The sequence below is a fragment of the Camarhynchus parvulus genome, chromosome 22 (genome assembly GCF_901933205.1).
Source record: "Camarhynchus parvulus chromosome 22, STF_HiC, whole genome shotgun sequence".
Taxonomy (NCBI): Eukaryota; Metazoa; Chordata; class Aves; order Passeriformes; family Thraupidae; genus Camarhynchus; species Camarhynchus parvulus.
In genome coordinates, this window is record NC_044592.1 from 1,176,040 (window position 1) to 1,196,966 (window position 20,927).

Sequence of the window (20,927 nt, forward strand, 5' to 3'; positions counted from 1 at the left end):
ATGGGATGGGATCCATGAGATGAGATGGGATGGGATTGGATGGGATGGGATCCACGGGATGGGATGGGATGGGATGGGATGGGATGGGATGGGATCCATGGGATGGGATGGGATGGGATGGGATGGGATGGGATGGGATGGGATCCATGGGATGGGATCCCTGGGATGGGATGGGATGGGATTGGTTTGGATGGGATCCATGAGATTGGATGGGATCCATGGGATGGGATGGGATGGGATTGGATTGGATGGGATCCATGAGATTGGATGGGATCCATGGGATGGGATGGGATTCAATTTATCCAAATTCTGCCAATTTGGACCACACCTGCTGCAGGATCCCTGCGGGTTCTGCTGTCACAAACCAAACCCAGCAGCTCCTCCTGGGAGAGGTCAGATCTCCTCCCCTGGGGATCTGCACTATTTGATCAGCAACAGTTCAGCAGCTATTTTATTCCAGGCTCAAGTTAAGCACTATTTTAAACAGCTCTCCAGCATGAAAAGATTCCAGTTTGGTGGCAATTCAGCTCGAAGTTTTTATATTTAATTTCCTCACCCAGCAAGAGGCTGCCCTTGATTTCCTCTCCCTGCTGTCTCACCAAAATATCCTGAAAATTCTCCATTCAGGCACCCTGATTACATCCCCCACTCTGCATCAAAGGCAGAAAATTACCAGCCACTCCAAATAAAGCAGCAGCTGCTCGGGTTTAACTCCTAAATGGCACTTCCAGCACGGCTAATGCATCCCAGGATTACAGGGGAGTGTTTATCCTGCAGGAATTTCCAGGGAAGGGACAAGTTCTGAGATCAGGGGAGGAAGGAGGAGGAGTCAGGCTTTAAAAACAAAAATCCAGGTTGTGGGTGAGACCTGAGCCCTGTAAAACCACGGGAGCTCTCCAGGGATCAGATCAAACCTCAGCCAGAGGAAACAGCATCAACAGCCTGAGGATTCCTGGCTTAGGCATTGTGGTTTCAGAGGGAAATTTGGTTTTTTATCAGCAGGTCACTCAATTGACATCGATTTTCTTCAGGCAGAGGGAAAACCAGCACCAGGCTCCCAGTCTGGGCTGCTTAATGACAATTGGAACAAGAAGCTGGGTGAAAAACTGCCCCAAAATCAGCTTTAGGAATTGCCCAGTACAAAACCAAGGGGTTCATTAGAACTGATTTCCTTTTCTCCATGAGCAAAGTGGTTTAGGCAAAGGACTGTGAGCCTTCAAAGTGCAGGTTTGAGATGCAGAGTGATAAAAAAGAAAGGGAAAGATAATGAAAAGCAGGAATTGTGTCCAAAATGGCACCAGGAATGAAGGCAGTGCCACCCAGAAAGCAGCAGAGCCTGCTCAGGAAAAACAGACAAATTATTAAAGGTGGTAATATTTAATAATGGGCTTTTTAAACCCAGGGTAAAGTCTGGGGGAGCAGTTGCTCAGTTTGGGTTTGGATGAAGCAGCCCAGGACTATCCCTGGATCCCAGCACAGCTGGAACAGCAGCTGGAGCAGGGACAAAGCACAGGAGGCCCCCCGGGTCCCTCCCCTCCCCTGTGGTCACACACAGGCAGAAAACACCGAGGTTTTTCTCCCATTTACTTCCAGAGGAAAGGAATACAGAGCTTCAAGTCATTGTACATCATTCCACGGGGGAAGTGAGAGCTGCAGCCTCCCCCTCCCCTGGCAGGAGCCTGCACTGGCGAGCGGTGACAGAGGGGACAGAGCCCCTGGGGACAGCCCCAGTGCCACCCCTGGCCTGGGCTGGCACCGAGTGGGCACCAAACGGTCACCAGGAGGGGAAACTCCAGCCCCCAGTCCCATTATCCCAAGCTGCCACTGAGGAGCGGGGTTTGGAGAGGCAGTGTGGAAGTGCTGGGACACATCCCCAGTGCTGCAGGAATACATTCCCAGAAGTGCAGGAATACATTCCCAATGCTGTGGGAATAAATTCCCAGAAGTGCAGGAATACATTCCCAATGCTGTGGGAATAAATTCCCAGTGCTGCAGGAATACATTCCCAGTGCTGTGGGAATAAATTCCCAGTGGTACTGGAATAAATTCCAAGTGGTACTGGAATAAATTCCCAATGCTGTGGGAATAAATTCCCAATGCTGTGGGAATAAATTCCCAGCGCTGCTGGAATTCATTCCCAGAGGTGCAGGAACACATTCCCAGTGGTACTGGAATAAATTCCAAGTGGTACTGGAATAAATTCCCAATACTGTAGGAATAAATTCCCAGTGGTGCAGGAATACATTCCCACTGGTGGTGGGACACACTCCCAGTGCTGCAGGAACACATTCTCAGTGCTGTGGGAATAAATTCCCAATACTGTGGGAATAAATTCCCAGTGGTGCAGGAACACATTCTCAGTGCTGTGGGACACATTCCCAGTCAGGAGGAGGGGCACAGGGCTGTGATCCATCCACAGGCAGCCAGGCACTCCCCTGCCATGCTCAGGAATGCCAGGGAAGGGCACATTCCCCTCCTGGAGCTCCGTTTCTCAGGGATTTGGGCTTCCCAGGCTTCCGTGTGCACGCCAGGGGCAAAAAGTGACCTGCAAAAGATGAGGGGTTGGCTCGTGGGGGAGAGGCAGCCCTGGAGCAGCTGCAGCTGTGGTGCTCAGGGTTTTGTGCATCAAAAACATCCACAGGGGCTGGTCTGGGCTCTCTGGGAACACACAATCCTGTGGGAGGGCAGTGCCAGGGCGGAAGGCAAAGCCAAGGCCGTTCCATGGAGCTGTGCTCTCCCAAGGGATCTCTTTATTTCCCACCCCAACTCCCTCCGTGGCAGCTCAGAGCCAGCACCCTGCAGCTCCCAAGGAGTTTTGCTCACAGGGGTGACACAAAAATAGCCACCAGCTCCAATTTCAAGTGCCAGCAGAAGAGGCTGGATGGCAACGCCCAGCCTTGGCCACAAGAGCTTGAAACTCCTCTGGGGGAATCTTTTGCAGGTCTCCCTTTTAAGGCCTTAATGTCATTACAGAGAGAGGGATTCTTTTGTCTCGTGCTTGCCATTGCTGCCCTCTCTGAGCAGCACCAAAATCTCCTCAAACGGAGCAGTTCCAGTGCCTGGCTGTCAGTGCAGGATCCAGAGGGAGGGACACAACAAGCACCAGGTGTCGAAGCTGCTGCAAGGGCAGGACTGATGTGCCAAGTGTTCTAAACAACCACACAAACAGCCAAATGTTGAGCCACTGCAATGCTGCTGCTACTCAGATTCTCAACATCAGCCACAGCAAAGGAAGAGAAATCAAAATCAAACCCAAAACCGAGCACTGGTATGGACACAGAAGAGTTTATCTTGGCTGGAGTTGTGTTCCCAGGAGGGAAGACTGGATGTGGCAGTGACTTGGGGTCACGAGTCAGATCGAGACCAGATGTTGGCACAGAGATGACAAACACCAGCTGGGGCCAGGTCCAGAGTGGATTGTCATGGCAGGAGCTCCTGCTGCTGAGCAGAGACAGATCCAGGAGGACAGGGGGTGTTCCCCTCTCCTTGGAAGTTCTGGTCATCAGTTAAGGAACATTGAGACACTTCCCAAACTGCAGCAACAGGATTCTGTTGGCTCTTCAGAGATTCAGTCCCAGAGCTGTTTTGGGTTCAGAAGAAGCAGAGGGAGTCTTTTGTGCCACAGCTGTGAAGGGAATTGCAACAGAGAAGAGATCAGAGCTCATCAAACACATCCACAACCACCCAATGCAGTTCCAGAGTGCCCAGGTGCTTCCCTGCTCTGCTCCATCCCCCTGGAATCACATGTTCCATGTGGAACAGGGCATGCCCTGGAAATCTTCAGGGAATGCCTTGGAAATTGGGGTTATAACCTGCCCAACCAGAAGGAAAACTACATGGCCAATCCTGTGGAATTGCTCATGAACAGATTCCCAAAAGGAAAACTGAAACTGTCCAGGACATGTGTAGGGAAAGCTCAGTTCAAGCCCATAAACTCTGGTCATTCACTGTCACTGAATCATAGGATATCCTGAGTTGGAAGGGACCCAAAAAGATCATTAATAAATCATAAAATATGATTTATTTATCATTCTTATGATTTATTTCCTTCTCAGTAAATGAAGCCCAGTTTAAGCAGGCCTGTCCCACATAAAGAGCATTCCAGGGAAGATGCTGAGTGCTGGACAAATCCTGTTCAGAAAATTCTGGTTTATCCCTTCCAACACTGCCTGGCTTTGTACAACTTTGTTAAATGTAAAAAAGCAATTAGTCCAAGCAGCTGCTCCCTCACAGAGCCTTCAGCTCTCCCTCCACCCCTGGCAAAGGATCCAGGCAGAATTCCCAGCTCAGGACTGGGTTTGTCTCTGCAGAGGCAGGATCCAGGCAGAATTCCCAGGATCCAAGCAGAATTCCCAGCTCTCCCAGATCTGGGTTTAACTCTGCTGAGCCTGGATCCAGGCAGAATTCCCAGCTCAGGACTGGGTTTAGCCCTGCAGAGGCAGGATCCAGGCAGAATTCCCAGGATCCAGGCAGAATTCCCAGCTCTCCCAGGACTGGGTTAAGCTCTGCTGAGCCTGGATCCAGGCAGAATTCCCAGCTCTCCCAGGACTCTGCTGCCCCCTGTGCTGCTCAGGGCTGTCCCAGCTCCCAGAGCAGCCCCTCCCAGGCCCTGCTGCCATTCCCACCTCCAGCAGACACAGAGAGCTGCTCCAGCTCAGCTTCCAGCTCGGCATCAGAGATGGGGGCACTCAGCACCTTGTGGGGAACGGCAGGCAGATCCAGGGAATCCTTGCTGGAGTCCTGCAGGAGACTGTCCAGCTCCTTCTCCAGCTCCTCAGAGTCCATCTCTGCTGAGCAAAGAAAATATTTCAGCTCCAAGGAGAATTCAGTGGCATCCTCACAGCACAGACTGAGATCCAAAACAGAGCTGTTATTCCTTCCATCCATTGTTACTCACAAGGAATTTCCTGTACTTCTTTTAAAGGACTGAAAATTCAGTCCTGATGTCAGGGTGAAGAATTTTTTCCTTGGCACTGAGGCCAAGAAGCTCTGGCACCTTTCAGCAGAGGCAAACAAGCTGCAGCAGCAACCAGGCCAGAGGAAAAAGCTCATCACTCCAACAAAACAAAGCAGCAGCTGCCCTAAAAATAGATTTAAACCAGCATTACCCAGCTTTGAACTGAAACCCAGCCCCAAACGGGGACCACGAGGATTTGGAGATGGATAAACTGTCAGAGAGGAGAACTCCCTGCTCCCATTCCCTTCAGGCACCAACTCTGGTGTTTTGGGAAGAGTTTATTGCCCCAGGAAGGTGCTGAATGTGGGGAGGGAGCAGGGAAGGGATGGAGCAGAGATGGGAGGGAAAAGGGAAAGGAGGGAAAACAGAATGGAAGGAGCAAGGAAAAGAAGGAGCAGGGAAAGGAAGGAGTAAGGGACAGGAGGGAGCAAGGGAAAGGAGGGAAAAGGGAAATGAAGGAGCAAGAGAAAGGAAGGAGCAGGGAAAGGAGGGAAAAGGGATGGGATGGAGAAGGGAAAGGGAGAGAGTAAGGGAAAGGAGGGAGCAAGGGAAAGGAGGGAAAAGGGAAATGAAGGAGTAAGAGAAAGGAGCAGGGAAAGGAGGGAGTAAGGGAAAGGAGGGAGTAAGGGAAAGGAGGGAGTAAGGGAAAGGAGGGAGTAAGGGAAAGGAGGGAAAAGGGAAAGGAGGGAGCAAGGGAAAAGAGGGAGCAAGGGAAAGGAGGGAAAAGGGAAATGAAGGACTAAGAGAAAGGAAGGAGCAGGGAAAGGAGGGAAAAGGGATGGGAGAGAGTAAAGGATGGGAGTAAGGCAAAGGAAGCAGCAGGGAAAGGGAGGGAGCAGGGAAAGGGAGGGAGGAAGAGAAAGGAGGGAGGAAGGGAAAGGGAGGAGCAAGGAAAGAAAGGAGCAGGGAAAGGGGGGAGTAAGGGAAAGGAAAGAGCAGAAATGGGAGGGAAAAGGGAAAGGAGGGAAAAGGGAAGGGAAGGAGCAGGGAAAAGGAAGGAGCCAGGGAAAGGAGAGAGCAGGGATGGGAGGGAGCAGGGAAAGGAGGGAGGAAGGGAAAGGAGAAGTAAAGGATGAAAACTCCAGAACATACCCAGACCATTGATCCCCACTCCAGCCAGAGTCTGGGCCACTTCATCTTGAGTGTCACAAAGCTGAGGCAAAATAAACACAATTAGATACAGATTAGAAATTAATTTTGTGCCCTACTGCAGCTGCTTTATCAAAAGCAGAAAAAAACAAACAAAAACAGAAGTTGGCCTGAAGACAGCAGGAATTAGTGCAAAATTTCCACCTTGGTTTTCACAAGGAACATGAAGATTATTGCAGAACAATAAACAACAACACCAGGGATGGCAATTTGAGGATCAAACCCAAAGCAGAATTTCACAGTGGGAGTAGAACTATTGCTGTGATTGGAGCTTTTTCACAGAAACCCTGAGCTGGAATTGCAGCTTGGGCTCCAGAACCTGGAAGCTGAAGATCAACACATCCCAACCAGGACATTTTGCAGCCCCTCAGCTCGAGCTGAAGGCTCAGTTTGAGCTGATGGTGTTAAAAAATTAATCCTTGGCTGTTTCTGACACCAGCTGAGACTGCCTGACTGCTCTGCTCACTTCAGCTCCTGCAGAATGAACTCCTTTCCCTCACTGAAATGCAGGAGATTACAGAATTAACTGGAAAATATTGAAAAAGATCTTTGAAATCATCAAATCCAGCCTATAAACAATAAAATTAAATGGAATAAAATAGGATAAAATGAAATAAAATAGAAATAAAATAGAACAGAAATAAAATGGAATAGAAATAAAATAGAATAAATAAAGAAAAAATTAATAAAATAGAGCAAAACCAAAACAAAGTAATGAAATGAAATAAAATTAAATTCAAAATTAAATAAAATTAAAAAATAAAAATAAATAAGATTAAATAAAATTTTAATAATAAAAGAAAATAAAAATAAAAAATAAAATAAAATAAAATAAAATAAAATAAAATAAAATAAAATAAAATACAATACAATAAATAAAATAAAATAAAATAAAATAAAATAAAATAAAATAAAATAAAATAAAATAAAATAAAATAAAATAAAATAAAATAAAATGTCAGGCTGTTTCTTGCACACAGTTCATTCCAGCTTCCAAAGGTTTCATTTGTATTTTTAATAGACCCAAAGACTTTCTAGGAAAGCTGGGTGCTTCCCCAATTTTTCTGATCAAAAAAAAACCCCACAAAATGCAAATTTAAAGTAAATTAAAATACATTGCAGCAAAACCAGAAGACACAGAAATCTTCTTGCTGATGTTTTAGCACAAAATTAAGTCAGTTTGCTTGAGTGCCATAAAAGGAAAAAACGAAATAATTAAAAGCAACCAAAGAATTAATAATTAATTAATATCTGGGCAGGTTTCTTGGGAATCTCCACACCCCCCTGGCTGCTCCAGTACCTCTTGGATCTGATCCACCAGGTTCTCTGCCCTCTCCACAGTCACATCCTTCATGGAAAGCTTCAGAGCTCCCACTCCAGCCTGGTAGGCATTAAACACCTGGAAATTCAAAATACAACAGATGAAGATGCACAGTGCTGACAAACTCCAGGCTGGTAGGCATTAAATAACTTGAAATAAAAAATAAAATACAGAAAGATGCACAGTGCTGAGGAACTCCAGCTTGAGAGTCATTAAACACTTGAAATTAAAAATAGAAGAGATGAAGATGCACAATGCTGATGAACTCCAGGCTGGTAGGTATTAAATACCTTGAAATTAAAAATAAAAGAGATGAAGATGCACAATGCTGATGAACTTCAGCCTGGTTGGTATTAAATACCTGGCAATTCAAAATAAAAGACAAATATGCACAATGCTGATGAAAACAGCGGGAGCCACTCTCCAGAGCTGCTTCCCAAGCAGCATCCTTGGAGAAACACCGGGACATGGAGGAGCTTCATGCAGAGGGACATTGCCAGGGTAAATCCCCCCCCTCAGGTGAAGGGAAGAGGGGAAGGAGCAGGGGGAGGAGCCCAGGGAGGAGCCCTCGGTACCATCTGGTCGGTCTGGGAGGCGTAGATCCGATCCAGGATTCCCTGCACCGCGTCCAGCTTGGAGTGCAGCTCCTCAATGCGCCGCTCCGTCCTCCGCTTGGCCTTGAGGCACCGCAGGGCCTGCCAGGGCCACAAACAGACAGAGAGAGCTCAGATCACACTGAGAGAGAGCTCAGCTCACAAACACAGACACAGAGAGGCTCAGATCACACTGAGAGAGAGCTCAGCTCACAAACACAGACACAGAGAGCTCAGATCACAGAGAGAGAGAGCTCAGCTCACAAACACAGACACAGAGAGCTCAGATCACAAACAGAGAGAGAGCTCAGATCACACTGAGAGAGAGCTCAGATCACACTGAGAGAGAGCTCAGCTCACAAACACAGACACAGAGAGAGCTCAAATCACAGAGAGAGAGCTCAGCTCACACACATACACATAACACACGCACAGAGCTCAGATCACACAGAGACAGAGATCAGATCACACAGTGTGAGAGAGATCAAATCACACACACACAGAGCTCAGATCCCACAGAGAGAGCTCAGCTCACACACACACATAGAGAGAGAGCTCAGATCACATACACACACACAGAGCTCAGCTCACACACACACAGAGAGAGATCAGATCACACACACAGACACAAACACAGAGAGAGCTCAGCGCACACACACACACAGACAGAGCTCAGATCACACATACACACAGAGCTCAGATCACACAGACAGAGCTCAGATCACAAACACAGAGAGAGTTTAGCTTCACAAACACAGAGACGCCTCAGCTCAGCTTCACAAACACACACACACAGACAGCTCAGCTCACACAGAGCTCAGCTTCACAAACACACACACACAGAGAGCTCAGCTCACAGAGAGCTCAGCTTCACAAACACACAGAGCTCAGCTCACACACAGAGCTCAGCTCAGCTTCACAAACACACAGAGCTCAGCTCACACACAGAGACCTCAGCTTCACAAACACAGATAGAGCTCAGCTCCACACAGAGCTCAGCTCACACAGAGACACCTCAGCTAAACTTCACAAACCCACACAGAGACCTCAGCTTCACAAGCACACATAGAGATACCTCAACTCACAGATACCCCAGCTTTACAAACACACAGAGAGAGCTCAGCTTCACACAGATACAGAGAGCTCAGCTCACACACAGAGAGAGCTCAGCTCACGCAGAGACATCTCAGCTCAGCTTCACAAACCCACACAGAGACCTCAGCTTCACAAACACACACACAGAAATACCTAAGCTCACACACAGAGACCTCAGCTTCACAAACACACACACAGAAATACCTAAGCTCACACACAGAGCCCTCAGCTTCACGCACACACACAGAGCTCAGCTCACACAAACACACAGAGAGAGCTCAGATCACAAGCACAGAGTGACCTCAGCTCAGCTTCACACACAAATCTGGGAACTCTCCCCTCCCCTGGGCTTATCCCCACTTTGGTGAGTCCAATAATTCCTGCTGGCACCATGGTGTGGGAATCCTTAAAATCAGAGGGTTTTGGGAAAGCTGCAAAGGGCAGGCCTCAGAGACAGCAGAACTGTGATCAGAGCTAAGCAGCAGCCATGAGATTTGTCAGCAGAAGAGTTACACGAGATGTAGAAAGTAAGAACAAATAAAACCAATGGTCTGTGTATTAACACTTGGCTAGAATAACTCCCAACACCCCTGGGATGAAGCCCCCAGGTTTAACCCTGGGCATGATCTGCAGTTCTGGGGCAGCTCCAGGACACTTCCCGGGCAATTCCACTCACCAGCTGCTTCTTCCCAGCTCTGCAAGCACTCCTGGCATCCTCTTTACACCTGCAAGATGGAAAAAGGAGAAAGGAAAGGAAATTTCTTCCTTTTTTCACAACTCACAACCACCCTCCCCCTCCCTCTGAGGGGACCACAAGGTGCATTTTGGATACAACCACCCTCAAACCACTGCTGAGTCCCACAAGCCCTTGACTGAATTCCAAATCCTTGCAAACACTCCCTGCACCTTGTTTTCACAGGGAACAAAGGCTGGAAAAGCTGCCCCAGCACACGGCTGTGACCATTTTTTTTATGAACAGGAAAGAACAGGAGAAAGCAGCTTCTAATTGTGTCCCAGAGCTCTACATCCCACAGATGTTGTTCCCACCACCCTTCCCCAAATTACTTCTCTGCTTCCTGGGAAAGGGACTCCACCTTCTGTGACAGCAGCTGCTCACTCTGCATCAGCTGATAAACCCCAATGTCCACATCGTTCATTGGGGACACCTTGGCGTGGAGGCCCCGGGCAAACTTCACAATCTGAAATCAGAGCAGCACAGCCTGGAGTCACTCCCCAGAAACCTCAGTTAGGAATAATTTCATTTGGAAGGAAGGAAAAGAAGTTTTTGCACTCCCAGTTTAGGCCTTGGAGTCACGAGGATGTCCCAGTCACCACAGGATTTAATATTAAACTAGGATCAGGATCAGCAGAGTGGAAACAAAAAGCCTTAAGGGAACACCTGGAAGATTTCAAGCTGTCCTGGATCCTGGAAGGGGATGGGAATGTCAGACTCCCAAGGGCTTCAGAGCACTACAGGGAAAGTGGAATCTCAGAGCTGAGTGCCTGCACCTCTGTAGGAAGTGACAAACATAAAAAGCTTTTCAGAAATGTGGAATTCCACACTGATTTGAGAGGTGTGGAGTTTGTGTGGTTTGGAATTGTCATGCCATGTTTTTAACTCTTCAATTTAATCTGAATTATTGTAAATGTTTAAAGAACCTACTGTCACCGTGATATTTTCTGAAAAACCCCCTCGCCAGGATTCCTTCTCCTGGGAAGATGAGAAGCCTCAGCTCCTCCATGTTCTGCTCTTCTGGAATGTGGTCTGGAGATTGTTTATCCAAACACGTGAATTGTTTTTAATTAATGACAAATCACCATCAGCTGTGTTGGACTCTGAGGAGTCAGTCATGAGCTTTCATGAGCATTCTTTTCTAGCCTTCTGATGTATCCTTTCTCTTTCCTTAGTATAGTTTTAGTATATAATTTTTTATAATATAATTTCTCATAATATAATATAATATAATATAATATAATATAATATAATATAATATAATATAATATAATATAATATAATATAATATAATATAATATAATATAATATAATATAATATAATATAATATAATATAATATAATATAATATAATATAATATAATATAATTTCTTATCATATAATTTCATATATTATATTATGAAATATAATACAAAATCATATCATACTGTATCGTATCATATCATATGATAGGATATGACAGGATAGGATATAATAGGATATGATATCATATATCAGCCTTCTGAGGACAAAGTCTCATCAAAGACTCAATGGAGTCAAAGTCTCATCTCTCACCTCGTCCTGGGGGCCTCACACCACAACCTGTCATGCCAGATTTAGGATTTCCTGTCACCTACAACCACACTGAAGCACTTGGAATTCACCTCTCCAGACAGAGCGCACCCATTTCAGCCACCAGAATGCCTAAAATCCATTTCTCTCCAGGCAGATGGAAGGCAAGACAGGGATGATACCACCCAAAAGCAGTCACCTGGACCCTGTACCTTCTCTCCGTTCTGTTCCAGGATGGTGACCCTCTTCTCCTTCTGCAGCTGGAGCAGCAGCAGGTAGAAGGTTCGCTCATCGGGGCACAGGCCGGCGCAGAGGGAGCGCAGCTCGGAGAGCGCCACCACGGGGTGGGAGGAGAGGGCAGAGCTCTGGTACAGCCGATAAACCTCCTCTGCCTTCTCCTGCAAGGACCCAGCCAGACAGAAACTTTAAGGAATTTAGAGATCTTAGAGGAGCTAAGATTTTAATTAGAGTTAATTAAAATAAATGGGTAGCCCTTGATGAAGTTAAGAGTTAGTGGTTAACTAATAACTGATTGCTCGTCAACACAATGTTTGGTTAGCTGGGTTTATAATGAAGAATATAGAAACTGATCAATAGCTTTTAGGAACATAAGACAATTGTTTTTAGGAACATAAGACAATTGTTTTTAGGAACATAAGACAATTGTTTTTAGGAACATATGACAATTGTGGCCTCCTCTGTTCTGAAACCAATCGAAGATGGGGAATGGGAGTTCTACCAATGGGTTCATTTGTCATATTTGCATTGAAAAGGTAGAAAGGTCAGAATGAGGAAGACTTCATTTACTTCCTCATTTTGGGACCCCTCCCCATGAAAGGGACCACTGACCCATTTCAAGGGACAAACGACTCATGCTTAATGGCTTTTGAACTAATTACCATGGGAAACGGGGAATGGGATGTACCAAAATGATGAATATGGATTGTATTTTAGGTATTCAATAGTTGTATGGATAAAAGGGCTCTGTAATCACCTGTAAATTGTGTGTATTTGGGAGCTATCCCACAATAAACATCCACTGTCTAACTTTAAACTGTTAGAGAGGTTTTGGATATCGGTACTAGATCAATATCCATATTGGGAATGGGATGTACCAAAGTTATCAATATCTATTTGAATTTTGGGTATTCAATACTTGTATGGATAAAAGGACTCTGTAATCACCTGTAAATGGCAGTGTGTATTTGGGAGTTATCCCACAATAAACATCCACTTTCTAACTCTAAACTGTCAGAGAGTTTTTGTCCATCACAGTTGGATATCAGTACTAGATCAAATCCATAATTTTTTAATAAACCACAGTGATGCCTTAGGATTCCACCTTTGGTGTTTTCCAGATCCTGTCCTGCCTCAGTGCATCCCTCTGAACTCCACAGACAGTGCCAGTTACTGGCTTCACATTTTGGGCACACAAAGCAACCCCCCCAGGCCTGAGATCCAGGGACACTCTGCTGCCTCAGGCCCCAAAAAGCATCAACAAAAGTGAATTGGGGGGAGCAAACTGGGGTAAATGACTTCATTACCTGGTGCTGTAATTGGACAATTAACCCCTGGTATGTAAATGAACCAAACTCATACCTGTCTGAAAAACTCGTGACCACTGTGCACCTTGGAGGCTGCTGACTGCCCAAGGTGTAGCTACTGAAGGCCTTGAATATTATTTATTAGTAATATTAATTAGTAATGATATATCTTAATTTATTGCTTATTATTAATAAATATTTATTAGTTTGATATTATTTCTCTTTAATTATTTTTATTGATAAATTTATTATTAATAAATGCCTGCTTAATTCTCTAACTCTGTCTAGCCTCTGTTCTAGGCAGCCACTCCAAGGCATCCCAGGGATGCTGGCAGCCCACACAGCATTCCTGCTCTTCCCAAATCCTCCCACACCTCCTTCCCCCCAACATGGACACTTCCTGCTTTATTCCAAAGTGAATTTCAGATACAGCCACAGGGAACTCTCAAAATAGCCATCCACAAAAGCCAAAACTGTTATTGACATTCCCTGAAAAGCTGTGGAGCAGCACAGGAACCACACAGGCAATCAATTGGCTTCCCCTGCACTTCCTGGAAATCCCTCCCCAGGTTTGAACCAAATAAAAATTCCTGCTTTTAAAGATTTCCTGCATTTCTGCTGGACACAGTAACCCAAAGAACCACAGCAAAGCCTGAGGCTCGTTCCACAGACACAGAGTAACAGAGAGAGAACAGGGGCTGGGCCAGGATCCAACCCCATGGGAAAGCAGCTGGAATAATGCCCAGGGAATCCGGGCTGGGGGGACACTGGGTGGCCAGGCTGGGACTGTCCCATCCCCTGCTCATGCCTGGAGCTGATGGAGCTGGGCTCAGAGTTCCTGCACAGGAATGAGCTCCAGCCTGAGTTGTGTTCATCCCTGCTATCCTGAGCAGAGGGGCTGGCTCATGCACAGGCATGGGCTCCAGCCAGGCTGGGACTGTCCCATCCCCTGCTCACCCCTGGAGCAGAGGGAGCTGAGGAACTCTGAGCTCCATGTCCTGCACAGGAATGAGCTCCAGCCAGGCTGGGACTGTCCCATCCCCTGCTCAGCCCCGGAGCAGATGGAGCCCCAGAGTTCCTCATGTCCTGCACAGGAATGAGCTCCAGCCTGGGATTCCCAGCTGGCTCCCAGCACAGTTCTCACCTCCCTGGACAAGCAAGGAATTGTTTCCCTCCCTTTTCTTGGAGTCAGTGAGAAGTCATTGTCAGAACCATGGAATGGTTTGGGATGGAAGGACCTGAAATCCCACCCAGTGCCACCCCTGCCATGGCAGGGACACCTCCCAGTGTCTCAGGGGCTCCAGCCTGGCCTTGGGCACTGCCAGGGATCCAGGGGCAGCCACAGTTGCTCTGGGAACTCCATCCCACCCTCACATGGAACAATTCCTTCCCAGTATCCCATCCATCCCTGCCCTCTGGCACTGGGAGCCATTCCCTGTGTCCTGTCCCTCCATCCCTTGTCCAAATCCCTCTCCAGCTCTCCTGGAGCCCCCGGAAGGGGCTCTGAGCTCTCCCTGGAGTTTCTCTTCTCCAGGTGAGCACCTCCAGCTCTCCAGCCTGGCTCCAGCCCCTGGAGCAGCTCCATCATTTTCAAGGAACATCTAAATCCCTTCCCATCCCCAGGGCACTCCACCCCATCTCTCTCCAGGCCTTTGAACACCTCAGCAGCACCAAGGAAGATCTGCTCAGCCCTGAGCCCTCCTTCCAGCACATGAAACGACTCCTGGCTTTCCTGGAGATGCACAGGAAAAGCTCCCCACAACACTCACCTGCAGCAGCTCCACGTAAATCAGAACCTCCTCTTCCTCAGGGATTTTGCTGTCCCCCAGCACGCTGGAGAGGGTCCACTTGAGGGGCTTCAGGATGAAAACTCCCACGCCCCAGGAGATCCAGCTGCTGTCTACACTGGCCATGAAGTCTGACTCCCTCTGGAGCTTCCCACGTCTAGGGAAAAGATAATCCACATGGAACTGAACACAGCCAGTCTAAACCCTGGATATCCTGCACATCCTCCACTCCAGTGGCATTTTCTATCACCAAATCCAGCTCAGGTTTGAGATTTCATTGCTGGAAGCACACAGAGGTTTCCACGCCTCTCCTGCTTCCTCTGGATCCCAAGTGCTTTTTGTTTACTCTTTTTTTCCATTTTGCAAGTTTCTCCCAGTTTTCCACTCAAAACTGATGAGGCATCAAAGGAGGGGATGAAGAGGGAGGGTCAGTTTTAGGGGTAATCTGCCATTTCAGGATAGCTCAATTTTTATATTAAATTGGAAAAACAGCTTCTCAAATCTACTGGTTTTAATTTTCAGGTCACCAACAGAGCTCCTGCTGTTTGGAACCTCTTCGATGTACCAGTCCCGGGCTGCAATTTCACAACACGAAACCTCTGGTTGCAAACACCAGCTCAACACATCCCCAGTGCCCTCAGCAGCTGCGACACCACAACATTCCGGGGATTATCTCCCTGTATAGCAGCGATATTCCTGCGGGAATATTCCCTGTCCTCCCACACCTCCCGCGAGGCCCTGGCTGAGCTCTGACTCCCTGTCCAGCTCGGCCTCCCAGATTCCACACTCACACCATGAACCGCAATTCACAGAATCTCAGACTGCTTTGGGTTGGAAGGATCTTACATCCCACCCAGCGCCACCCCTGCCATGCCAGGGACACCTGACACTGCCTCAGGCTCCTCCAAGCCCCATCCAACCCGGCCCTGGACGCCTCCAGGCACGGGGCAGCCACAGCTGCTCTGGGAAACCCGTGCCAGTGTAGAATTCCCCCTCCGGGCTGGCAGAGCACGGATCCATCGCCAGCCGCATCCCCTGACACCCCCCACACCCTCCCCGACCTCCTTTACCTCAGCAGCTCCCTGAGGACGGTGCCGAGCCCCAAGGGGACGCTGCCCCGCCGCTCGAAGCCGTTCTGCAGCTCCCTCAGGCACGTCCTCACCGCGCCCCTCCGCCGGCCGCGGGCCAGAACCAGCCCGACCCAGAAGGCCATCTTGCTGTCCCACTCGGTGCTGTTCACCTCGCGGCTCTGCTTGAAGGCCGAGAACAAGAAGGCCATGCGCTCGTCATCCGTCTCCCACTCCGGGGGCAGGTCCCCGGCCGGGGCCGGCCCAGGGGGGGCCTCCCCCGGGCTGCACATCTACGCGAGCCCCCGGCTCGGCCGCGGCCTCCGCCCGGCCCGGCCGCCCGCCCGCCTCACGGGAGACGCGCACGGCGCATGCGCGGTGCCACCCCCGCGCCCCCCCCGCCTCACTTGGGGTGGGCCACGCCGCCCCCCCCTCAGCCCCCGCTGTGGTACGGCCCGGAGAGGGTCAAGGGCCCCGCCCCCAATCGCCGCCCGTGTTCATGTGGTGACGTCATTGTGACGTCATATACGACTGTCATAAATGGTGTCAAGGCCAGTGCTGAGTGGGCGGGGCTTGGGTCATTTGGGACTATATATAATAATTATATATATAATATATATTTCCCATATGTCTCGTATACAGAATAAATGTATATTTTAAACTTTCCTCATAAAACATTATTATTATTATTACTATTATTATTATTAATGATGCTATTATTATATTACAATATTATATTACATTGTATGATATTATATTATATTATATATGATATTATATTATATGATATGATATGATATGATATTATATTATATTATATTATATTATAATATTATATAATATATTATATTATGTCATATCATATTGTATTCTAATATTATCTATTATTTTATATGATGTTATTATAATATAACTATTATAATTATATAATTATAGATCGATATTATTAATAATGATAATGAATATATAATATATATTAATAAATAAATAATAAACTTATTATAATATAAATAGCAATTAATCTATTATAATATAATATACATATAAACTATATAATAAAAATTTTGTTAATGTATAATAGCAAAACTAAATATTAATTAGTATGTAATAATATAGGTATAAGTATATTCATAATACTATATTATGTATAATATATTTACTTTAATACAATATTATATATATGATATTATAATCTGATATTGTATCACACCATGATACAAAATTATATTAGATGATAATATATTATATTATCATTATTTCATATATAATGGATCTAATTCAATATGTTATTATATAATATATAATAATGTGGTTTTGTATACATATATATATATATGTACAGACATATATATACATACATTTTATATATATTTATATATAAGGAAATTGGTGCAAATTGCCCAGAATTTGGTGACAGCACCTTGGCTCTGCTGGCCCCAGGGAAGGCAGCAGGTCCCAGAGCTGCCTTTAAACCAATCCATGGAAATGGAAATCAGGAAATTACTCAGCACAGGCAGGATTTATTTTTAGCTCCTTCCAAACTGAAATTCCTTATTGATTATTCTATTATTATATATAATTTTATATATTATATATTATTTAATTATGTTTATTATAATATTCTGTATGATTATATTTACTATATAATATATATTATATACTTTTATATATTACACATTTATATTTTTATTATTTTAATAGTTATGTTTTATATATAATTTTATTATTTCAATAGTTATATTTTATATAAAATTCTATATTTATTGATATCTTTATTATAGTTATTATAATATATTAATATATTCTATTTATTATTAAATTGATATATAGTTTTAAATACTATATTGTTTTATTATATTTATTTTAATATTATGTGTAAATATATTTAATATATAGTATATATTATATTTTATATTACATATTTATATTTTATTTTATTATGTGTATTGTTATATTTTTATATATTGTATGTTATATTTATTATTATCTTTATTATTATGTTCATTATAATATATTAGGATATTTTATATTTTATATATTAATGTTTATATTATATTATATTATATTATATTATGTTATGTTATGTTATGTTATGTTATGTTATGTTATGTTATGTTATGTTATGTTATATTATGTTATATTATGTTACATTTATTATATTTATTATATTTATTATATTTATTATATATTATATATATTAATCTCTCCAGTTCTAGAGTTCTAGACCCAAAATAAAATCCTTTCGTGCCTGGAAATCTGTTCCCAGCTGAGGGTCCAGCGTGGCTTTAAGGAGGGCAGGTTTTGGGGTTATCAGGAACAAAAACGCTGCTCCAGGAAGGAAAGGGATCCCAAGGCTTTGTCCAAAGCCAGGCCTTGACCTGGGGGCTGGAGCTGGGATCACACATGGGGGTGGAAAGGGCCAGAGGATGAGCTCAGCCTAAGGATGGCTGGGCCAAAGTTTGAGTTGGGCCAAAGGTTGAGGCTGGGCCGAAGGATGAGCTGGGCCGAAGGTTGAGCTGTGCCAAAGGTTGAGCTGGGCTGAATGATGGGCTGGGGGGAAGGTTGAACTGGGCCTAAGGATGGGCTGGGCCGAAGGATGGGCTGGGCCGAAGGATGGGCTGGGCCTAAGGATGAGCTGGGCCTAAGGACAAGCTGGGCCAAAGGATGGCTGGGCCGAAGGATGAGCTGGGCTGAAGGATGGGCTGGGCCTAAGGATGAGCTGGGCCTAGGGATGAGCTGGGCCAAAGGATGGGCTGGGCCTAAGGATGAGCTGGGCCTAGGGATGAGCTGGACCAAAGGATGGGCTGGGCCTAAGGATGAGCTGGGCCTAAGGACAAGCTGGGCCAAGGATGAGCTGGGCCTAAGGACAAGCTGGGCCTAAGGTTGAGCTGGGCCTAAGGTTGAGCTGGGCCTAGGGATGAGCTGATCCCAGCAGCTCCAGGTCAGGCACTGCCCGGGGATGGATCCCCTCAGCCCCTCTGGCCGCTCCCTCTGTGGGACAGGAGAGACTCAGGGGAGGTGGGACCCTGAGGGGTGCAAAACATGGAATTCCTTCCCTGGCTTCCATGGCTCAGCCCTTCCTGGGCAGGGATTTGAAAAATAAATGCCATATTTCCAAATGGAATCCAAATAAATCCCGTAATTCCAAATGTTTCTGCTTCCCCTCTGCCCTTCCTGGGGAAGCAGGAATCCAGCACACACAGTTGGGAAGATAAATCCCTTAATTCCAAATATTCTGCTTCCCCTCTGCCCTTCATGGGGCAGCAGGGATCCAGCTCACATTTTTGGGGAGATAAATCCTTTAATTCCAAATAAATCCCATAATTCCAAATAAAACCCTCTGCCCTTTCTGGGGAAGCAGGGATCCAGCACATGGATTTGGGATGATAGATCCCATAATTCCAAATAAATCCCATCATTCCAAATATTCTGCTTCCCCTCTGCCCTTCATGGAGAAGCAGGGATCCAGCACACAGATTTGGAAAGATAAATCTCAGCATTTAAAATAAATGCCATCATTCCAAAGAAATCCCTTTGCCCTTCCCAGGGAAGCAGGGATTCAGCACATGGATTTGGGAAGATAAATCTCAGATTTAAGATAAATCCCAGCATCCCAAATGTTCTGCTTCCCCTCTGCCCTTCATGGAGAAGCAGGGATCCAGCACACAGATTTGGAAAGATAAATCTCAGCATTTAAAATAAATCCTATCATTCCAAAGAAATCCCTTTGCCCTTCCCAGGGAAGCAGGGATCCAGGACAGGTATTTGGGAAGACAAATCCCATAATTCCAAATGTTCTGCTTCCCCTCTGCCCTTCCTGGGGAAGCAGGAATCCAGCTCACATTTCTGGGGAGATAAATCCCATAATTCCAAATAAATCAAATTATTCCACATAAATCCCTCTGCCCTTCCTGGGGAAGCAGGGATCCAGCACACATTTTTTTGGGAAGACAAATCCCATCATTCCAAATAAATCCCTCAGCCCTTCCCGGGGAAGCAGGGATCCAGCACACAGATTTGGAAAGATAAATCTCAGCATTTAAAATAAATCCTATCATTCCAAAGAAATCCCTTTGCCCTTCCCAGGGAAGCAGGGATTCAGCACATGGATTTGGGATGATAAATCCCATAATTCCAAATAAATGCCATCATTCCAAATATTCTGCTTCCCCTCTGCTCTTCCCAGGGAAGCAGGGATCCAGGACAGGTATTTGGGAAGACAAATCCCATCATTCTAAATAAATCCCTCTGCCCTTCCTGGGGAAGCAGGGATCCAGCACACATTTTTTGGGAAGACAAATCCCACCACTCCAAGTGTTCCTGCTTCCCCTCTGCCCCTCTCAGCTGTGCCCCCACCCTGGAGCTGCCCCAGCCCTGGGACACAGCACGGGGAGATGTGGAGCTGCTGGAGCCGTTCCAGAGGGGCTCAGAGGGATGGAGCCCCTGTCCCACGAGGAAAGGCTGGCAGAGCTGGGAATGTTCAGCCTGGAGAAGATTTGGGGTGGCCTTGTTGTGGCTTTCCAGTGCCTGGAGGGAGGAAAGTGGGACAGGGACAATTCACAAGGACACAGGGAATGGCTTCCCACCACCAGAGGACAGAGGTTAGATGGGATATTGGGAAGGAATTCTTGAATTTCCCAGAGCAGCTGTGGTTGCCCCTGGATCCCTGGAAGCGTCCAAGGCCAGGCTGGACAGGGCTTGGAGCAGCCTGGGACAGTGGGAGGTGTCCCTGCCCGTGGCAGGGGGTGGCACTGGGTGAGCCCTTCCCACCCAAACCATTCCAGGATTCCGTGATTTTCCCCCAGTTTTGCAGTGCTGGACATTCCCATGGTCAGGAATTTCCCTGGGCTCAGCTGTGTCCCCTCCCAGTCTTGTTTCCTGTCCCACTGGAAGCAGGAAAAGCCTTGAGGTTGTCCGAACCTTAGAAAAATACTGAAAACATCCTGCTGTAAACAGCCCTGCACTCAGCACAGACAGGTCCTGTGAGCAAAATTAAATAAATCTGGGCTCCAACCCAGCCCAAACCAGCACAATCCCTCCTGGAAATTCAGTTGTGGGGGAAAAAAAAAAAACATTATATAATTTTCAAGATATAAATTAAAATATAGATTGGCTGGAGAATGCCAATC

General features: G+C 46.2%; 1 protein-coding gene across 1 annotated transcript; it reads right to left on the bottom strand.

Annotated features, from left to right (window-relative positions):
* Positions 1-1,372: 1,372 nt before the first annotated feature.
* Positions 1,373-16,162, bottom strand: CHMP7 (charged multivesicular body protein 7). The gene is made up of 10 exons (XM_030964319.1): positions 15,802-16,162; positions 14,714-14,888; positions 11,613-11,798; positions 10,181-10,314; positions 9,792-9,840; positions 8,003-8,122; positions 7,407-7,505; positions 6,050-6,110; positions 4,626-4,787; positions 1,373-3,625 (listed from the first exon to the last, which is right to left on the bottom strand). The coding sequence occupies exons 1-10, from the start codon at positions 16,089-16,091 to the stop codon at positions 3,561-3,563; spliced, it is 1,341 nt and encodes a 446-aa protein (XP_030820179.1). The 5' UTR covers positions 16,092-16,162; the 3' UTR covers positions 1,373-3,560.
* Positions 16,163-20,927: the final 4,765 nt, after the last annotated feature.